Source organism: Protopterus annectens, chromosome 6.part0 (genome assembly GCF_019279795.1).
Source record: "Protopterus annectens isolate FY-2018-M chromosome 6.part0, PAN1.0, whole genome shotgun sequence".
Classification (NCBI taxonomy): Eukaryota; Metazoa; Chordata; order Ceratodontiformes; family Protopteridae; genus Protopterus; species Protopterus annectens.
In genome coordinates this window covers 1,772,050,547-1,772,069,329 of record NC_056737.1, presented here as the reverse complement: position 1 = coordinate 1,772,069,329, position 18,783 = coordinate 1,772,050,547, and the positions used below count along the sequence as shown (strand labels likewise).

Here is an 18,783-nt window from a genome sequence, read left to right as displayed (position 1 = left end):
TAACAACGTGGGGGGCTGTGCACCCCACACCTTCCTAACTAAATATACAAACTCTGAGATCACACTACAGTGAGGAAAGGGGTGAACACACAGGGATGGCCAAGTGATTTCTTTTCCAGGGAAAGAAATCACTGTTTTTAGTGTTTGCACTTTAGTGCATTCGCTCATTATGTGTCAACTAAGAGGTCTTCGCTGAAACACCTCTTTGGTCTTTTAATATAGACCTGCACAGTGTACTGCTTACATAAATACCACACCTACTGACACATCATATACCTATTTAAGGGAGAGGCTTAATGTTTGAATGACACACCACTCTTGCTAACATGTACTCAAGTATGATGAGGTAATTTTTGTCTTTGTAGATGTTATACCTGCTAACACATCTAAATGGATCAATAGTCCGAATCCACATCTACCAAACACACTTTAGCAAAAGCGCTTTTAACCAAAAAAGCGTTTTCGCTAAAGTCCCCAACATAAACAAAACAAACAAAACAAAAAACCCCCCAAAAAACACATAACTAACATTTACACGGGGGGGGCAAGCCCCTCTGCACCCCCCTACTTTTAAATTCTCACTCTGAGATCACACTACAATGGGGAAAAGGGAATATTCCCTTACCCCCCTGTACTCCAATCTGAGCAACAGCCGTTCCCCGCTGATTTCTCCTATTTTTTATCATACTTTCGCAAAAGTGCTTTTTCGGTGAAAAACACTTTTGCGAATGTATGATCGGCAGTTTCCCTTTCGGTGAAATTGCCATTCGTGCATAAGTATGGATCCCATCTAAATATAAATAGGTGTGAGGCTTTATTGCCTCTACAGATGTCATGCTTCCTGACAACCATCAGCATACAGGACAGTGACTTCATCTCCTGCACAAGCCTGCTGCCTGCACCCACAGTCCCTCATACAGCATTTTTATGTTTGTGTGTTGTGAGATTCCACATCTAAAACACGTGCACCTTCCTGCCTCCCCTGCGTCTGCTGTTTTTATATATTCTACAGTGACAGAAATAGTGTGCCATCACACAGCGTAGCTTTTATCTTTCACGTATCATAATACTGTGCAGTACTGAGTAAAGCTATATGTGTGTGTGCACTTACCAGCCAAATATAAAATAAATTTCATTCTAGTCTAAGGAGTCAGCATAAATGTCTCATTTCCAAAATGTATCCATAATATGCACTCCCCACATCTCTCAAGCCAGATATTTGCATCATGTTCACTCCTTGATATCTTCCATACCAGATAATGGACATTATATGCATGCCCTGCATGTCTTTTATGTCACATATGTGTATTCTATGCACTCCTTATTTACCTCATGTTAGATTGTACGTCTCATGCACTCTTCACATATCCCTCACTACTTACATGCCCCATATCTCAGATATGCATATTACATGCACTATTCACATGATCTTCATGTTAGGTATGTATCACATGTAGTCTCCACATCTCTCATGTTAGATATGTGTATCATATATACTCCCCAATTTCTCTCATGTTAGATACTTGCACCACTTGCATTTCTACACTTCTGTTATGGTAGATGTATACATCACATGTATTTTCCATATCTTTTATTTAAGATATGTGTATGACATGCAGTTCTCTCATGTTGCTCAAACTTGATATGTACTTCATGTGCATATGCTACATAGGTGCATCACATACACACCCTGCATATCTCATGTTAGATATATGCATTCTATTTACTCCCTATATTTCTCTAACCTAATACATGCATCATGTGTACTCCCTGTATGTTCCCCATGCTAGATAAAATTTACATTGTATACACTTTCCATGTCTTCCAAACCTGATATGTAAATCACATATACTCCCCATGTTTCTCATGCTACCTATATGTATGACATGCACTCTCCACATCTCTAAAACCTGATATAAACATCATATGAAACCCCTGTATGTGTCTCATTTTAGGTGTATATCACATGCATTCCAGGTCTCACGCTAGATGTGTGCCTCATATGCACTGTCTGCATATGTTTCACATGCTAGATATGTGCATAATGTCCACTCCTTGCATGTCTCTCATGCTATGTGCATGAAACATTTTGTTTAAGGAAAGGATGCATATTACACTAAGTCTATGCATGTGTCTTATGCTATGTATGTACATTATGTGCATTTCCTGCATGTTCTTATACTACAGATTGATATTACAAGTACCAGACCTTTCAGCTGTCCATATTTTGGAAGAATGTTCCTGTTTTCAAGCCTGATTTACCCCTACACATGACGTACTTATTTTTTTAGAGATATGTCCCTTTTTTCAGGCTTGAATAACCCCTTTCACACAATTTTTGGAATTCCCCCTCATTGCACATAATTTTTGAAGCTTTATAGTACACAGAAAACCACAGTACACTCTTTGCATGCTTCCCATGGTAGATGTGTGTTTCACATGCAGTCCCTGCTTATGTACATCACATGCATTCTACTCATGTTTTTAAACTTGATATGTTTATCATGTGGATTCATTTCATGTCTCTCATGGGTGCATAGGTGTATCATGTAGCCTCTGCATGTCTCACTTGCTTGATGCATACATCATGTGCACTCCTCACATCTATCACATGCACTTACTTCATGTCTTTCATGCTAAATATATATATTAAATTGGTTGATAGGTTATTAGGTTGGTACTAGGCTATCCGCCCTAGGGCCTATACAAGCCTAGCCATAACAATTCCCTGGCTATTTCTTCCCACACTATTTACTTCCCTGGACCCCTGTATAGCAGAGTGACTGACGTGATCCCCGGGGTGAATTTCCTTTCTCCCATCCAATCGTCAAGGTTCTTTTTGAAGAGGACCAAAGAGGTACTCTGCTTGACATGTATGGGCAATCTTTTCCAGAGTCTGGGGAGTCTCTGGGTCAGGAACCTATCCCTCCAGCATGTTTTGTTTATTGTGATGACAAGGTTTAGATCCCTGGAGCATGTGGCTCTAAAGGATTGGGATTTCTTTAAGTGTAGCATGTCCAACAGCTCTGGGTTTGACATGGCCTTGTATGTTAAGCAGAGATCGCCTCTGAGTAGACGATATGTGACAGAGTATAGCTGAAGTTTTTAAGGCAGTCAGCATAGGACATCTGCTTTAAGCCTGTGATTCTTTTAGTGAGGTATTTCTGCAGCCTTTCCAGTTGTTGCAGATGTCTTGAGAGGTACATACCAAACAGGGCATTGCACTCTATAATGGGTCTAATGAGGGATGAGTACAGTGGGACAATGACCTCCTTTTTTTCTGGATGAAAAGCCCTTAGTGATGAGGTGTGCCACATAGAAGGATTTCCTGACTGTTGTCACAATGTGGTTATCGAATGCGAGACCACTGTCCACCAGTGTCCCTAAGTCTCATCACACTTTCGGTGTTTAGTGTACTGCCACCTATATGGTAATTTACAGGTACATGTTTTTTTCCCAAAAGGGATAACTATACATTTCTTGGCATTGAGCTTGAGCCCATGGCTCTGGCACCAAGCATCTGTTTCTGTAAGGCCCTTTTGTAGAGTATCCACATCATTTGGGAATTCAATAATGGCTCCCAATTTGCAGTCATCTGCAAACTTTGTTAGCCAGAGTCCCTTAGTGTTGGCCTGTACTTCAGAGAAGTAGATGCCAAACAAGAGCGGTTCCAGGACTGAACGCTGAGGTGCTCCACTTGTCAATTGTCTGGAGCTGGATTTGGAGTCGGCTACTTTTACAGTGTGGGTTCTATCAGTAAGCCAGGTAGCAACCCATTGGATGACGTAGGGATTAATGCCCAGCTTAGTAAGTTTATCTATGATTTCAGAGTGGGGAATGGTGTCAAAGGCCTTGGCAAGGTCTACATAGGCTGTGTGGACCACCTTACCCTTGTCCTTGGCTCTGGAGACTGATTTGAAGAAGTCAATCAGGTTCAGAAGACAAGATCGGCCCTTCACGAACCCAAACTGGGTGGGGTCCAGTGTTTGAAGGTTGCCAATGTCTTTGTTTATAAGTTCCATGATAATACACTCCATGGCCTTGCAGATAAGGCTCATCAGACTGATGGGACGATAGTTTCTGGGATCCAAGTTGGATCCCCGCTTGTGGAGTGGGATAACTGTAGCTCTGCACCACTCAGTGGGCATGAAACCTGAGGTGATGCTATGATTAAACATGACACTTAGGTGAGGTGCCATTTCATATTGTAGTTCATGTAGTACACAGCCCGGGATGTCATCTGGTCCCATGGATTCTGTATTCTTAGCTTTGGAGAGTGCGTTTTTACCTATGTGGCCATTATTACCGGAATTTGGCAATCTTCTGGTATTGAGATGGGCCATTTAGGGGGTTGGAGGAGGGTGAAGTTGGCACTGAATCGATCTGCCAGGATATTGGCAATATCCTTGGGATCAGTATATTTAATGCCATTATGTTTTAGCTCAGAGCAGATCTGAGCATTGCCATTTAGATTCTTGACATAGTTATAGAATGCCTTGTGGTTGTCTTTGGAATCTTTGGCAATTTTATTTTCGTAACTAGCTTTGGAAGATTTTATGAGCGATCTCAATTTCTTACTGAGGCTGGTAAGGGAGTTTTTTGCATCCTGGGATTTTCCTCTTTTCTGCAACAGTTTCTTCCTTTTGTTGTAAAGTTTGTTTATGGCAGGGGACCACCAGATTGGCTTTCTTTTTTTGGATGAGAGCATCTTGGTTCTATTTGGGATGGCACGATTCATGCATGAGTGGATGTGCTCATACAGTGTCTTAGTGTAGGATTCAGCAGTTGAACTTTTAGTTTCCGTCTGCATGGGTGTCATGAAGTTTGCCACTTCTGACTTGAATAGCATGAAGTTGGCTTTGGAGAAGTTTTTTATGGAGGCTTCCTTACTGGGGGATGGGATGTGGATATTAAGGGTTGTTAGCTTATGGTCAGACTTGAGTAATGAGGGGGTGACCATAGGTGTGGAGCATCGATTTCCCATGTTGGTAATGACCAGGTCTAGGACATTGGAGACCCTGGTGGGACTATGGATTAGATGATCCAGGGCATTGGAATTTATGAATTCCAAGAACCGTTGGGCAAAGGTGTTGGTACATGAGTAGTTTTCCCAGTTAATGGCAGGGTAGTTAAAGTCACCCAGTATTAGGATGTTTGGTTCTATCTTAATATTTTCCAGTATGTTTAGAAAGGTGTAGAAACTTGGGGTATGGTGAGGGATCTGTAGCAAGCTACAATTTGGATTGCAGTCTTACCTAGTGTTAGTTGCACCTGGAGAATTTCAGACGCATTGTGTTGTGCAACTAGCCTGGTGATGTGAATATCCTTGGTGAATATTGACACTCCTCCACCTTTAGTGTTTTGGTACTGGTTTGGTGGCCGAAAAGTGTGGTAAGAATTGTAGCCTGGTATTGCAAGGGTGCTCTCTGGAGCCTTGAACCAGGTCTCAGTTACTGCACAGATATCGATGTTCTCCATTTTTAGGAGTGCCTCGAGAGAGCGCATTTTGAGGTTTAGACTTCTAGCATTGAATAGCATTACCTTCAGATTTTGCATGCTTGTACCTGTTACAGTGGTGGTTTTTGTCCTTTGAACTTTGCCTAAAAAGGCACTATAGTGGTGGCAAGAGTCTTAGCCAGTAGCCTGAATCCCAGGGGTGACAGGTGCAGACCATCTCTGACAAAGCATTGTGGTCTGTCGATCACGTCGTCCCAGGCAGACAGATACTGGATCCACTTTGAGTGACACCAGAAGCTTAGCCAATTGTTGAAGTCAATCATTTTGTCATTATATGTACTCCCCACATGCCTCTCAAATCCAATATGTACACCACATGCACTCCATGCATGTGTATTGTTCTAGGTATGTATATCACATGCAATCCTTTCATATGATTCATACTAGATATGTGTATCAATTCCTATCCTTGCATGTCTTTCATGCAAGATATTTGCATCATATGCAGTCTCTATGTGTTCTTTATGCTACATGTGTGCATCTTATGCAGTCCTTTGATCTTTAATGTACATCACATTCAGTCCTTTCATGTTATTCATTATAGCTATATGCATTGTGTCCAGACCCTGCATAGCTCTCATGCTACATATGTGCATCACATATGTTCCCTGCATGTTGTGTATGCCACCCGTGTGCATCATATGTAGCCCTTTATTGTCCTTCATGCTAAATCTGTATATCACATGTAGTTCCTGGATGTTCATTATGCTAAATATGTACATTATGTGCATTTGTTGAATGCTTCATATGGTATATGTCACACTAACTCCACATATCTCTCATGTTAAATATGCACATTATATGCTCTCTCCGTATGTCTTTATGATCAATACATGCATCATGAGCACTCCTCATAGGTCTCTCTGACTACATATCTGCATCATATGCACTCCTTCATGCCTCTAATGCTACATATGTGCATCATATGTACTCTCATCATGTCTCTCAAACCTGATAGGTGCATAATCTTCATTCCTTGCATGTCCCCCAATCATGGTATGTGCATGAAATGCATTACTTTCATGTGCCTCATGCTAGAATTGCATTACATGTAGATCTTCCACATTCTTCATGCTAGATATGCACATTATATACACTTCCAACATGTCTCTCTTACTAGATATGTGCATAGTGTGCCCTGCCCATGTCTCTCATGTCAGTTATGCATATCATGTGCACTCCCTCCTTGACTCTTAAACCTGACAGGTACATCTCTTGTACTCTGTCTCAGACTTTGGTGAGAATCATATCTACATTACACACACATGGCACTTCACTTTGAGTTTTAGCCAAAGCTTTTATGACAAAGGCATTTGTTTACAAGAGAAGGAAAAGTAGGCATGTCTATAGCCTGATGGAACTTGTGTGCTGTGTGCAGGTGATTCTTAGATATTACTCAGAACTGTGTATAGGTAACCTGCTATGATGACAAGACAGCCAGTAGTCTATGCTGTTTAAACAAGTCAGAATTCTAGCACATTTACACTTTATCATCCATGTCCTATATGCCCCAAACTATGCTTATATCCACTTACAGATGGATGCACAAACTGCTTCACAATCTGCAGTTAGCAAAGAGGATTAAAACTCTGAACTGCTAATGTGCTGCTTCCTGCACAAAATGTTCAAGGTTTGAATTTTTCTACCTTCTTTTGCCTAATTTGTGACCTTGAGCAAGGTCAGCATGTTGAGGCAATTGAGAGTTTGGACTAAGCTCCTTAATGGTTTCCTTCACCGCATGGCTAGATACTAATTATGAACCAGTCACTGAATTCCAGCCTGAGCCCATAATTTCTACCTGTTATGACTTAGAATTTTCTACTTCTGCATACTCCATGATATGTTATCTTTCCCCAGAACAGATATAAAATGGCAACACAGTGGTACAGTGGTTAATATTGCTCTTTCAAAGAACAAGGCCCTCCAGCTGTGTTCTAAAATGAAGTGTTTTTGCATTTCCCCTTATGTGTTTCTATGGCCTTCTGCTGGCAGGTTAAGTTTCTTCCCATCTCCCAAAGATATTCTGTAGATGAAGTGATTACCCACCATTTTGCCAGTAGGTAAGGGTGCCAAGTATTAGTCAATAATTTTGTGTGTGTGTGTCTGCGTGTTTATGTACATATGCACATGCAGTGAGATATACATGTTTGCATGCTGTGTGTACTTGTGTATATGTGTATGTGCGCATCCTGCAACAGAACGGCATCCTGTGTAGGGTTAGTTTTTCTGCCTTGTACCTACTGGGATAAGTTCTTATTCCCTGTCTCCCCAAACAGAATAAAATCTGGTAAATAGAGCATGAATATATATATATATATATATATATATATATATATATATATATATATATATATATATATGTTGCATGAAATACACACTACACACAGCTACAATTATAAGTTGGTTAAATGTTATTCTGACTTCCCAAACAATTGTCAGTATAATTTTAGTATGCTTAGGCAACAATTTAGAATTATATCAGTTTTCTTTTTACGCTGTGTATCATATTTCATTACCAGTTTCATAAGATACATACTGGTCTCTAAGCACTCTATATTTGACTCAGTTTTTTCCTTATTAATATTAATGTGCCTATTAATATGAATACTGTGATGCCAGTGGTAATACCAGGATAAAGAAAACTGTTAAAATGTGGTGTACGTTGTTTTTCTTTCTTTCTTTGCTCTCTTGTTCATCTGCAGTCATTGTTCTCATGGCACAGGACTGTGTGACTTTTTTCTTTGTGAATATAAAAGAACAGGGATATATTTTTTAATTTGTTTGTTCTTCAGACTTGCTGTTGTCTCTCATTAATTTACTGTCTATTGTTTTGAGATGTAATTGCTGTAATCTTTGATAGACTTAATGACTCGTATGTCACTAAGCCACACGAGGGTAAACTCAAGTAGAGGAAGCAGACTTGGATGTGTATTAGTAGTTTTTGTTATTGCTATAACTAAAACCTGGCTTAACTGCTTGTTTTCTCAAAGCCAGCAACAAGTGGATGAAGTCATGTTATGAATATTGAGGGCACATCTGCTTGAAAGTAATTAATCCATCTATACTCAACATTCCCAGTATTCAACACAACATCCTCTCCTCTAAGATGTGCCCCCGTGCTGAATGATACTGTGTTTAAAACCTCTTCTTAAGAGAAGGTCTCTTTTTCCATGAAGCAAGCACTCAATTGTTTATTTTAATCATTTTATTGTTGCTGCACTTCTATTAGTTTGAATTTGTTCATGTGGTGTATATATGAAACTGTGTTTTAGTATAATTTTAAGCACTGAAGAAGGGTTTTATTTAGAAAGCTTTGTTATTAGCTATTTTTATACCATGTTGCAAGTTCCTTTTCCTTTTTATTCTTGGACTGTTTTGTTTGGAACTCTATATTGGGTGTTTACCAGTTTGATTTTTATGTCAGTTTATTTCCATGGGTAATTTTTTCTCAGTTGCTATAGGAACTAAATGGAGTAAGAGTCAGCCACAGTTGACCACCCAAATATGTTTATAACCTACTAAAAGTATTTTAAATTTACAGTAAGATGCTGTCTGGTTCGATTCTCAGCTAGAGCGTCTTCTGCACAGAGACATGTGTGAATGGGCGTACCTTCGTTGAAGGTTGTGCATCAGGGCTGGTAACTCGACACGTAAAAATCAACTACCAATCATTAGCGGACCGGAGTTCTGCTGTGGCGACCCTTAACCGGGAAAAGCTGAAAGACACAACAACAACAACATTGAAGGAATGAGAACATCTGCAGAAAACAATGTTCTCTAGGAGACTAGTAACTCTTTTGTTTGCATATATGGGGTGGTAGTGATATATAAAAGCTTTAGATGTATATATTAAGTAACCCATATGCTGTTCATGTTAACTACCATGTTTTTTTTTTTTTATAAAATATAGCCTTTATCCCCTTCTTTAAGTTCTTCTGTCAGATTATTTTTATTAGTGAAATAACTTTCTAACCCACTCCACCCATGCAGGCTTAATAGTCTGATAACTAGCTTGCTACTAGGACCTCTCACACCTCTCCTGACCAAGTTCAGCTTACTCTCAGACTGTGGTCACTTCTCTAAGTGAGGCCAGTCTCAAATGGAGGGTGGAGAATTATATTTTAACCAGCCAGAGTGAGACCTAAGAGGGCCCCAGTGCAGCAATTTTTTTTTAATCAGGGAAATTCCTGGCCTAAATCTCTTTATTGCAACAGACAGTAGATGCAATACACATCTGAAATGCAACTGCTAATGCATGTGTCCAGCACTAGCCACCTATGCTTCCAGTTAGAGTGTGTGTGTACCCTGTATTCCCATCCCTGACATGACAACTCTGTCATCTGTCTGATGGACTTTTCATTATTCCCTCTTCTCTAGGTGAGTGATCTTATTTCAGCCTCCCTCTGCCATTTTATCTGGCTTCTCCAGTCCTGAGCCACTATACAAACTTGGGTCCATTCAACTGCAGTCAGGCCTTCATCCCTCCTCTATACCACACAGCCAACATAGCTGTTAAACATTCAGGAGATGATGGAAGACAGATGCCCCAAACAGGCAGGTGTGACTTGGCGAGGCAGTCCAGGTATACAATCCTGAACTAGATGTAAACAGTTATCAACAGACAATACTAGGCTCTATCAACAATTAAAATGCGCTGAATCTTGCTTCATAATGTAAAGACTGAGCTCAGTGGACTATACGTTGCTGGCTCAGCTCTTTCTGAAGATTGTAATGTCTGAGTGGAAATGTGGAAAGATGTACGCATCAGTTGTCAGTGGAGACAGGGAAGAGGTGATTCATCTGATTGATTGTTTCTTCATTATTCTGTGATACTACTGGTTATCTGTTAATGGATAAAGCTTTGGAGAGGTAAGTGGGATAAAAGGTGGATATAAAGGAAGAACAATACTGCAGTAACTCTGCGGCCTCAGACAGTGAAAGCAGTACTGGATTTTAAGCACAGGGGATGGGGCTGAGATATATAAATGTGGGTACCTCCTTAGGCCATGTCCTGTTCAATGAAGAAAACATTTTCTCTGTCTGTTAGAAATGAGTGCTGATACCGTAAAGAATCTGTTAAAGTGAAGACTTGAAAGGACAATGAACGTAGAATAATCCACAATAGAGGCAATGAAAACTAGCACTTTCTTTCACTTTATTTTCCGTGAACTTCTTCAGAAACAAAGACAACAAGCCCCCTCATGCTTGAGTCTTTTATAAAGTGCTTACAGGAAATGATGTCATCAATTGACTTTCTCTATCAGCAGTGAAAAATTATTTATAACAGTAAATGAATACAATTGATACCATAAATGTTATATCTATTTGACTATACATAATATTAAGTGTGTTTTTTCTATCTACTTATTTCAAAACATCAGATTTGAGCTATCAAACCTGACGGATAAAGTTGCAATATGAAAGAAATGCTAACTTTTTATCACTCATTTTACATAAAATAACATGCTTTCTTAAAAACATTACAATACCATTCTCTCATCCACAATATATAAAAAATCAATACAAAACAGTTATTGAATTCATATCTCGTTACATATACTACTATAATGAAAAAATAAAGATTGACATACAAAATGCACAATTCATTATCAAACAACTCCATTCATGTCTTTGCAAAACACCGCATACAAAACGTGATGTTTGCATTGGTCAAAAACAGTTCCTGTACCAATATAATTCATCTAAATTTGTGAGGAACTATCCTTTTTAAATTATTTCTTAAATATATATGTCACTACATTTGTTGTCTCTATCCTTGGTATTAAAATAATACAATGTCCAGACAATAACGTGCCTGAAGTGTGTGGCTTTGAAATCAAAGATCACAATGGAAATTTGAGTGAGTTCTGTACAGCATTTCCACTACCCATTTCAAACGAAATTTGGTGCATCAAGAGCATCATAGAAAAGAATTGGAACATCATTTTAGGAAATAGGGATCTCACAGAAACATTAGGGATTAGACCAAAGTTTACATTCAAGATGGTCACAAACATCAAACAAATTTTGGAGGTCACTAATAGGAGGACGGAAAAACCAACTAGGGGGATTAGTTCCAAAAAAGGAAGTTTTTCGTGCAAAGACTGTAGACAATGTAGATTCATCAGTAACACTTCATTTGTGACTCTGAAGCACATGAAAAGAACTTTTTGGGCCCATGGTTATTTCAACTGCCACAGTGATCACGTTGTCTATTTAGCTTCTTGTTGTTCATGTGACAGTTTCTACGTTGGCAAAACCATTAGGGTTTTGAAACGTAGAATCTATGAACACACATTGGCTATCAAGAACAAAGACAAAAACAACTCACTAGCAAGACATGCACTGGTGTGCGAAGAATTCAAGAAATTTGAATTTTTCGTACTAGACCAGGTTGAGAAGGGGGTTTTCAAAGGCGATGTCAACAACACACTAGAACAAAGGGAGACATTGTGGCAACTGATACTAGGAGCGGACCATTCACCAGGTTTAAATGAATCCATCAACATGAAATGCTTTTTAATATACAAATAGGAATTAGAGACATCATAGGCTAGCACATTGACTAAGTCTTTCAAAGCCACACACTTCAGGCACGTTATTGTCTGGACATTGTGGTTTTAAAATCTAAGAAAGTTGGAGAATTTAGAAACATTTTGGCAAGAGGACAACTAGACATCCATGAGTAAGTGTGTTTTGGCTATATTAACCTGGGTTCGGATACCAAGGTTAGTGAAAAGCATTACTGGGCAGAACAGTCGAACAATATCAAGTAGACGGTCTTTTGGAGGGTAGTTTGGTATTATTTTAATACCAAGGATAGAGACAACAAATGTAGTGACATATATATTTAAGAAATAATTTAAAAAGGATAGTTCCTCACAAATTTAGATGAATTATATTGGTACAGGAACTGTTTTTGACCAATGCAAGCATCACGTTTTGTATGCGGTGTTTTGCAAAGACATGAATGGAGTTGTTTGATAATGAATTGTGCATTTTGTATGTCAATCTTTATTTTTTCATTATAGTAGTATATGTAACGAGATATGAATTCAATAACTGTATTGATTTTTTATATATTGTGGATGAGAGAATGGTATTGTAATGTTTTTAAGAAAGCATGTTATTTTATGTAAAATGAGTGATAAAAAGTTAGCATTTCTTTCATATTGCAACTTTATCCGTCAGGTTTGATAGCTCAAATCTGATGTTTTGAAATAAGTAGATAGAAAAAACACACTTAATATTATGTATAGTCAAATAGATATAACATTTATGGTATCAATTGTATTCATTTACTGTTATAAATAATTTTTCACTGCTGATAGAGAAAGTCAATTGATGACATCATTTCCTGTAAGCACTTTATAAAAGACTCAAGCATGAGGGGGCTTGTTGTCTTTGTTTCTGAAGAAGTTCACGGAAAATAAAGTGAAAGAAAGCGCTAGTTTTCATTGCCTCTATTGTGGATTATTCTACGTTCATTGTCCTTTCAAGTCTTCAATTTGTTTTTTCGGCTTAGTCCGAAATTTGTACGTGTTTTAGAATCTGTTAAAGTGTAGCTACACTGTTTTGCATAATGCCATTCTAATGGATATGTAAATGGCACTGCAATATGATTTTGTAGTTATTGTATTTTTCTGTGTGAACGACAGTGTAGGTATTGTACATTTTTCTGTGTGGAACTTCTCCTGTTGTTTTTGTGTGCAAGGCTTGCTCACTGGACTTCCACAGAAAATGGTCCACAACCCAGACAACCTAGTTAGCATGCATGCATAAAAAAATGTATGGTATGATTTAAGAAAAAATGTTTTGAAGTTCAGAACACAGTGGGATGGGGAAGAAGCAACACTTAAGGTAGAAGACTCCTCATGACAAGTATCCAGGACTTTGTGGGTGTTTGCGTGTGTGTGTGTGTGTGTGTGTGTGTGTGTGTGTGTGTGTGTGTGTGTGTGTGTTTGTGTGTGTCGAGGGCAGTGGGGAACTGAGACATATTATATCTTGCAGCCAGGAGTGGAAGTGGTGGCACTGTGCATAATTCAACAACCAGCTACTCGTCTTCTATATAATTACAGATTTAATGACTTTACTTATGTCTGCAAAATATTAAGACAGAAAAATCATGAGTTACTGAGTCCTGTAGTAGAGAGATAAGACTCCAGAATATTAATTCATTCTCAGTGCCACCTTTATCCAATTTAGGGTCATGGAGAACTGAGTATATTTCGGCAAGTAATGGGCAAAAGGTAGGAAACAAGTCTGGATTGGATGTCAGTCAATGGCAGGACAAAGTCACACGCAGTTCTTCAGTGCACACACTTTAGTGTAATTTGAGCACTTCAATTTGAACACTTCCAATTTACCTACCTGCATACCTCTCAACTGTACAGATTTTCCCAGAATGTCCAGATTTTTGCTTCATATTTTTGATCCATTTTTCATAAAATTGTGGTTTCTAACAAATCGCTGCCAAATCATTGAAGCTTTAAGTCAGAAAATAATGACATTTGAGTTTCTGACTTTATACCTTCAGAAAATTCATACTAATGCAAAACCTGTTATTCTATCTACTTTCTAAGTTTGTAAGAGCAATATTTAAAAATTGTCCCTATTTTGGGCCTTTGTCCCTCCATTATTTGTGGCTTTGTCCAGATTTATTGTTCTAAGAGGTTGAGAGGTATGCCTACCTGTGTGCCTTTAGGATGTCACAAGAAACCACAGTGACCAATAAAAACCCATTTAAACACACACAACACATGCTAGCTCCCCACAGAATGCATCCCATTTGGGATAGGAAATGGAAATGCCACAGGCATATTAAATGAAAGCCAATTAGGACACAGGACTCTCTAGCAGTTAGCACCAAGGACTAAAACTCTAACTTGATAGTGAGTTGTTTCCTGTGTCAAGGGCACAGCATTTGAATCTTTCCATCATCATTTGCCTACTGTGTGACCTTCAGCAAGTCACTTAATGAGCAAGTGTTTTGGGGAAATTGGGAATGTGAGCATGGCTCTTCCATGGTCTGCTGGACTGCATGCCTAGTAACTAGCTATGAACCTGCAGAATCTATTTTACATGTTCATGATGTTTCACTAACCATCTAGCCATAGCTGCCTAATGAAGAACAGATTAACTTAGTTATGTCACACCCAATAAAAATAGGACAGATGATAACAAAATACTAAGTAAATAGGTACCAAATAGCAGCATAACAGCAACTGAACTGCAGAGAAGAAAGAAAATGCCTGCTTGGGCTCATAAGTTAGCTTTAGAAATATCTCTGTATGAAAGTGTTTTTCTTTTGTTTACATCAGTGATATATTGCTCTGATATTCAGAGCAATAATCACTATCAGGAAATACTTTTAGCTCAAAGTACATGAAATGCTCTCAGCTCAAGGGATTATTTAAGTTCAAAGTCAGACAGGCATCAATGTGATAGCTGTTGTAGAACAAAAAATTATTCTGAAGTTTTTTGTCATCTCAGTGAGAATTATATTAAAAGCCATTAAACGACAATTTATTCTTTTTACCAGTATTGTCTGAATGACAACTGCTAGATATAAATTCAGATACATTTACAGAAATTCAGGTGATCAATAGATATTGATTCAGATAGATTTGCAGTATTCAATTAATCTGAAGATTACATTTTTCAATTTAAAAGAAGTTGCCACTTTGGCTGTTTTTCTTTCATATGTACTCAGATCCCAAATAGTTTCACTTACTTAAAATTTTACTTGTCAGCTCTAGTGATTACCCCCATAAGCCAAGGCCTGTACCATTTTTTGTGCTTATCCACTTTAAATGAAATACATGAGCAATGAGTCTATAGCCACATTCTAACATGTCTGGGACATGTGAGCACTGCTGTCTCATAGTCCTTCACTCTCAGATGGGGTACCTTCTGAATGGCTGAAGCCTGCATGTCCTCACTGTGTTCATGTGGGTTTTGCTGGGTTCTTTGCTTTCTTCCCAATTTCATATAGCTGACATAGGAAGGTAAACTTGTGATCCTCCAAACTGCCTATGGTGTGTGTGTATTTGTGTGCATATGGGTGTGCGTTCATTGTCTGTCTGTGTGTGTGAGTGCATGTCTGTATGCATGCATGTGTGCATGTCTGTGTGTGTATGTGTTTACATACCTACATGTGTCCAGCAATACCTGCATCCTGTGCAGGATTAGTTTCTCCGTTTTGCACCCACTGAATACTGGAATAGGTCAGGATTAAATGGAGTATCAATGAATTAAAACACTTCATTGACACAAGCACAATAAGGTATTCAAGACAGCCTTGCATTATGAAAGCAGTCCAAATACCGTTGACTTAAATTGTTCTTTGATAAGTACTGTATCTCACAACAATATTTCACATTTGCATTACTGAAGATGGGCACCCTTTCAAATTAATTCTACAACAGAACATAGAGAGATGATATTTTCCAGAAAGAGGGCTTAACATTTTTTAACTGCTCTGTAAACTGTGTACAAACCTTGACAATATACCTCCAAGGACTGGAGTTATTGCTTTACTGTATTAAAAAGTATTGGTTGCAATCTTTTCATTCAAGCTTATAAGAACTGCTACACAAAGTACACTGCTTATCTGACCATACCACATGTTGTAGTGTTGTGCTGCTGGGAAGTAGAAACCATTTCTAATAAAAATGTTACCTGTACTGAAACAATATATTGTGAATGGGCAATAAAGTATATGATCATCCGAGAATGCATTTAAACAAAGTCAAAGTCCTATGTTATTTAATAGAGCATAACACCATGTTAGGAAAGGTCTTTTCTGTTAAGCTGCCATTTGGTGCCGTCTAAAGTGAATGTTACAAATAATATTACTGATTTCAAGGACAGACAAAAATACATGCATACATGCTTACATATATACATACATACATAATTAATATGGAGAGGTATATTTTTCTAACACCAACATTATTTAAATACATTTCAAACAATAATACAAGCGCTTCAAATTCAAAAATCTACTGAATTCAAAACAAAAACCCATTCTATCATACAGAATAATGTTTTAAATTGCAAGTATAATACTTTCTTACCTGTCCGGAATGTGTCTTGCAGCCAATAAGCTAATAATGCTGCTGTTACAAAAGAGAGAAGTAAACTACATTTTATAGCAGACATGTTTTTAAAATCTAAAGAAGAGTACACAATTTCTATGAAGCACACCCTTGCATTAATGTAGTGATTGACTTCACTGTTATATAACTTAAGAACTTTCTAGCAGTGGAGTTCTGTGTCAGCAACCATGTGATTTTAGGGCTCAGAAGCTACAGAATAGAAAGATCCCAGAGATAATGGATTACTCGGTCATTATTACTATACAATGGCATTTACTATATAAGGGCTTCCTGACAAAAGCGTTTCTATTAAAAATTAAACTTACTGTATCAGGTTCTGTGGCTTCAAAACAGATTTGCTTGCTGATATTACAAATACACAGAGCAGCATACTTTTTTACTCACTGCTTCCGGGCAGTATCCAAAGTCAACATAGCAGAAGGAAAAGTATTCTAGAAAAAAAAAACCATAATCAGTGTCACATCATTTGTCAATTTAACATTTTGCTCCCGGTAATTAACCCGCTTAATTATGAAAATATTCATGTCTGTCATGCACAAGGGTGCAGTATTCAATCAAATGCCCATTTTTAATTAAAACACGCAAATTTTACCAAGTGAACCAACCAGTCAAAGCACTTTCACTGCCAATGCCTAATTTAGCTTTCACATAGGGCTGTCATTTGTCAGGAAAAGAAAGTGATGGTCTCAGCCATGAAATCTGGGTTGGGCAAAGTGTTTGCCAGGTATTTTTGAGTTATTCTGAAGACCAACATATTTCTGAAGCATATTTTCCCTAACTGTTTATTGTTCACTTAGATTTTCTGGCTGCAATTAAATTATGTTGTCAGAATAGTTAGATTTTTTTTTTGTTTGTTTTAAATTGCATCCTAGCAGGTATGAACTGTAACCATTAGCAGATCACTGACTGATCAAAAATATGTTCTCCGTGTTCCACCACAGCAGAAACACACAAAGCCTAAAATGTCTTAGCCTTTTTATACAAGTAAAATAACTGCACACTTTTTTCCTGTGGTAAAATTGCATTTTTGTCTGCATCATAAATAATATTGTAGCTATGAATCAAAACTGAAATCATAAAAAATTAAAGTATACATTGTGGAAACAGTGCACATGTATTATTTGTTCTTTTTGTCCTTATGTTCTCAGTATGCATTTTTAGACCCACACAATGCTTACAAATTGCCAGAACAGTAAAAGCATTTCAGAATATATATTCATATCTGCAGAATGTTTGTGTATTTGCTAATATTTTATTTAGCACATTAATTACTATTTACTTAAGGCTGTTGCTTTCAAGATTATTAACTCTGAAAGAAAAGCAATGCACATTTACTTAGGTGGACAAAAGGTTGGGGCTTTGGTTAGATTTTCTTTCCTGTTGAAAGGTGGCTTACTGTCATATCCTAATTAAACTATGACACAGTTCCGTCAAAGTTTATGTTATAGTGAGTGCTAGTAACTTTAACTGCTACAACAGCTCTTTACAACTGCTACACAGATCTTTGTTAACTTAGCCATGATAATGGTCATTGGTCAGATCTTATTATACTAAGCCATAATAATGTCTGCTGGCCAGTGGTGTTCAGATCTTTTTAGGCCATAACAATGGATGTTGGAACCTTTTGCAATTACATTTAACTGTTGCAACAGTTTCTGTGCCCTTATTTTGGACCATTGTACCACTTTTGTTAGTCCTGAGGTGTCCTCTCACAGGGAAGCCCCAGGTTATTAGTTATCGTTTTTCACTGAGTAGTGACTTCTTGGAATCAATTAAGTAAGGACAGAAATTCATATAACTTATTCTAACTAACTGAGTCCATCCCAATTAATATTATACTCCAGCCCCAACTGTTTTGAATCTGAGACGTTCATTAATTTAGTTTATACAATTAATCTGCAGTAAATATTTTCAGTGTTTATATGTTGTGAAGATCTTAACTGATAGAAATTAGTCAAGAGGAGTTGGCATAGCTCTCAACTGTCTTGATTTTTGCAGAATGTCCAGATTTTTGCTCATATTTTTGGCCTGTTCCTCTTAAAATTTGTGGGTTTCTGGCAAATTACTGAGGATTGAAGTTACGAAATAATTACATACATTTGAGTTTCAGACTTCATATCCTTTAGAAAAATGCATGTCAACACAT

General features: G+C 37.8%; 1 protein-coding gene across 1 annotated transcript in view; it reads right to left on the bottom strand.

Moving 5' to 3' along the window:
• Positions 1–16,740, bottom strand: part of LOC122804024 (hydroxysteroid 11-beta-dehydrogenase 1-like protein) — a 326,649-nt gene extending 309,909 nt beyond the window's left edge. Inside the window, exon 1 of the mRNA XM_044073702.1 lies at positions 16,596–16,740. Coding sequence (XP_043929637.1) covers positions 16,596–16,680 — 85 coding nt within the window. The 5' untranslated portion in view covers positions 16,681–16,740. The remainder of the gene's footprint in view (positions 1–16,595) is intronic.
• Positions 16,741–18,783: the final 2,043 nt, after the last annotated feature.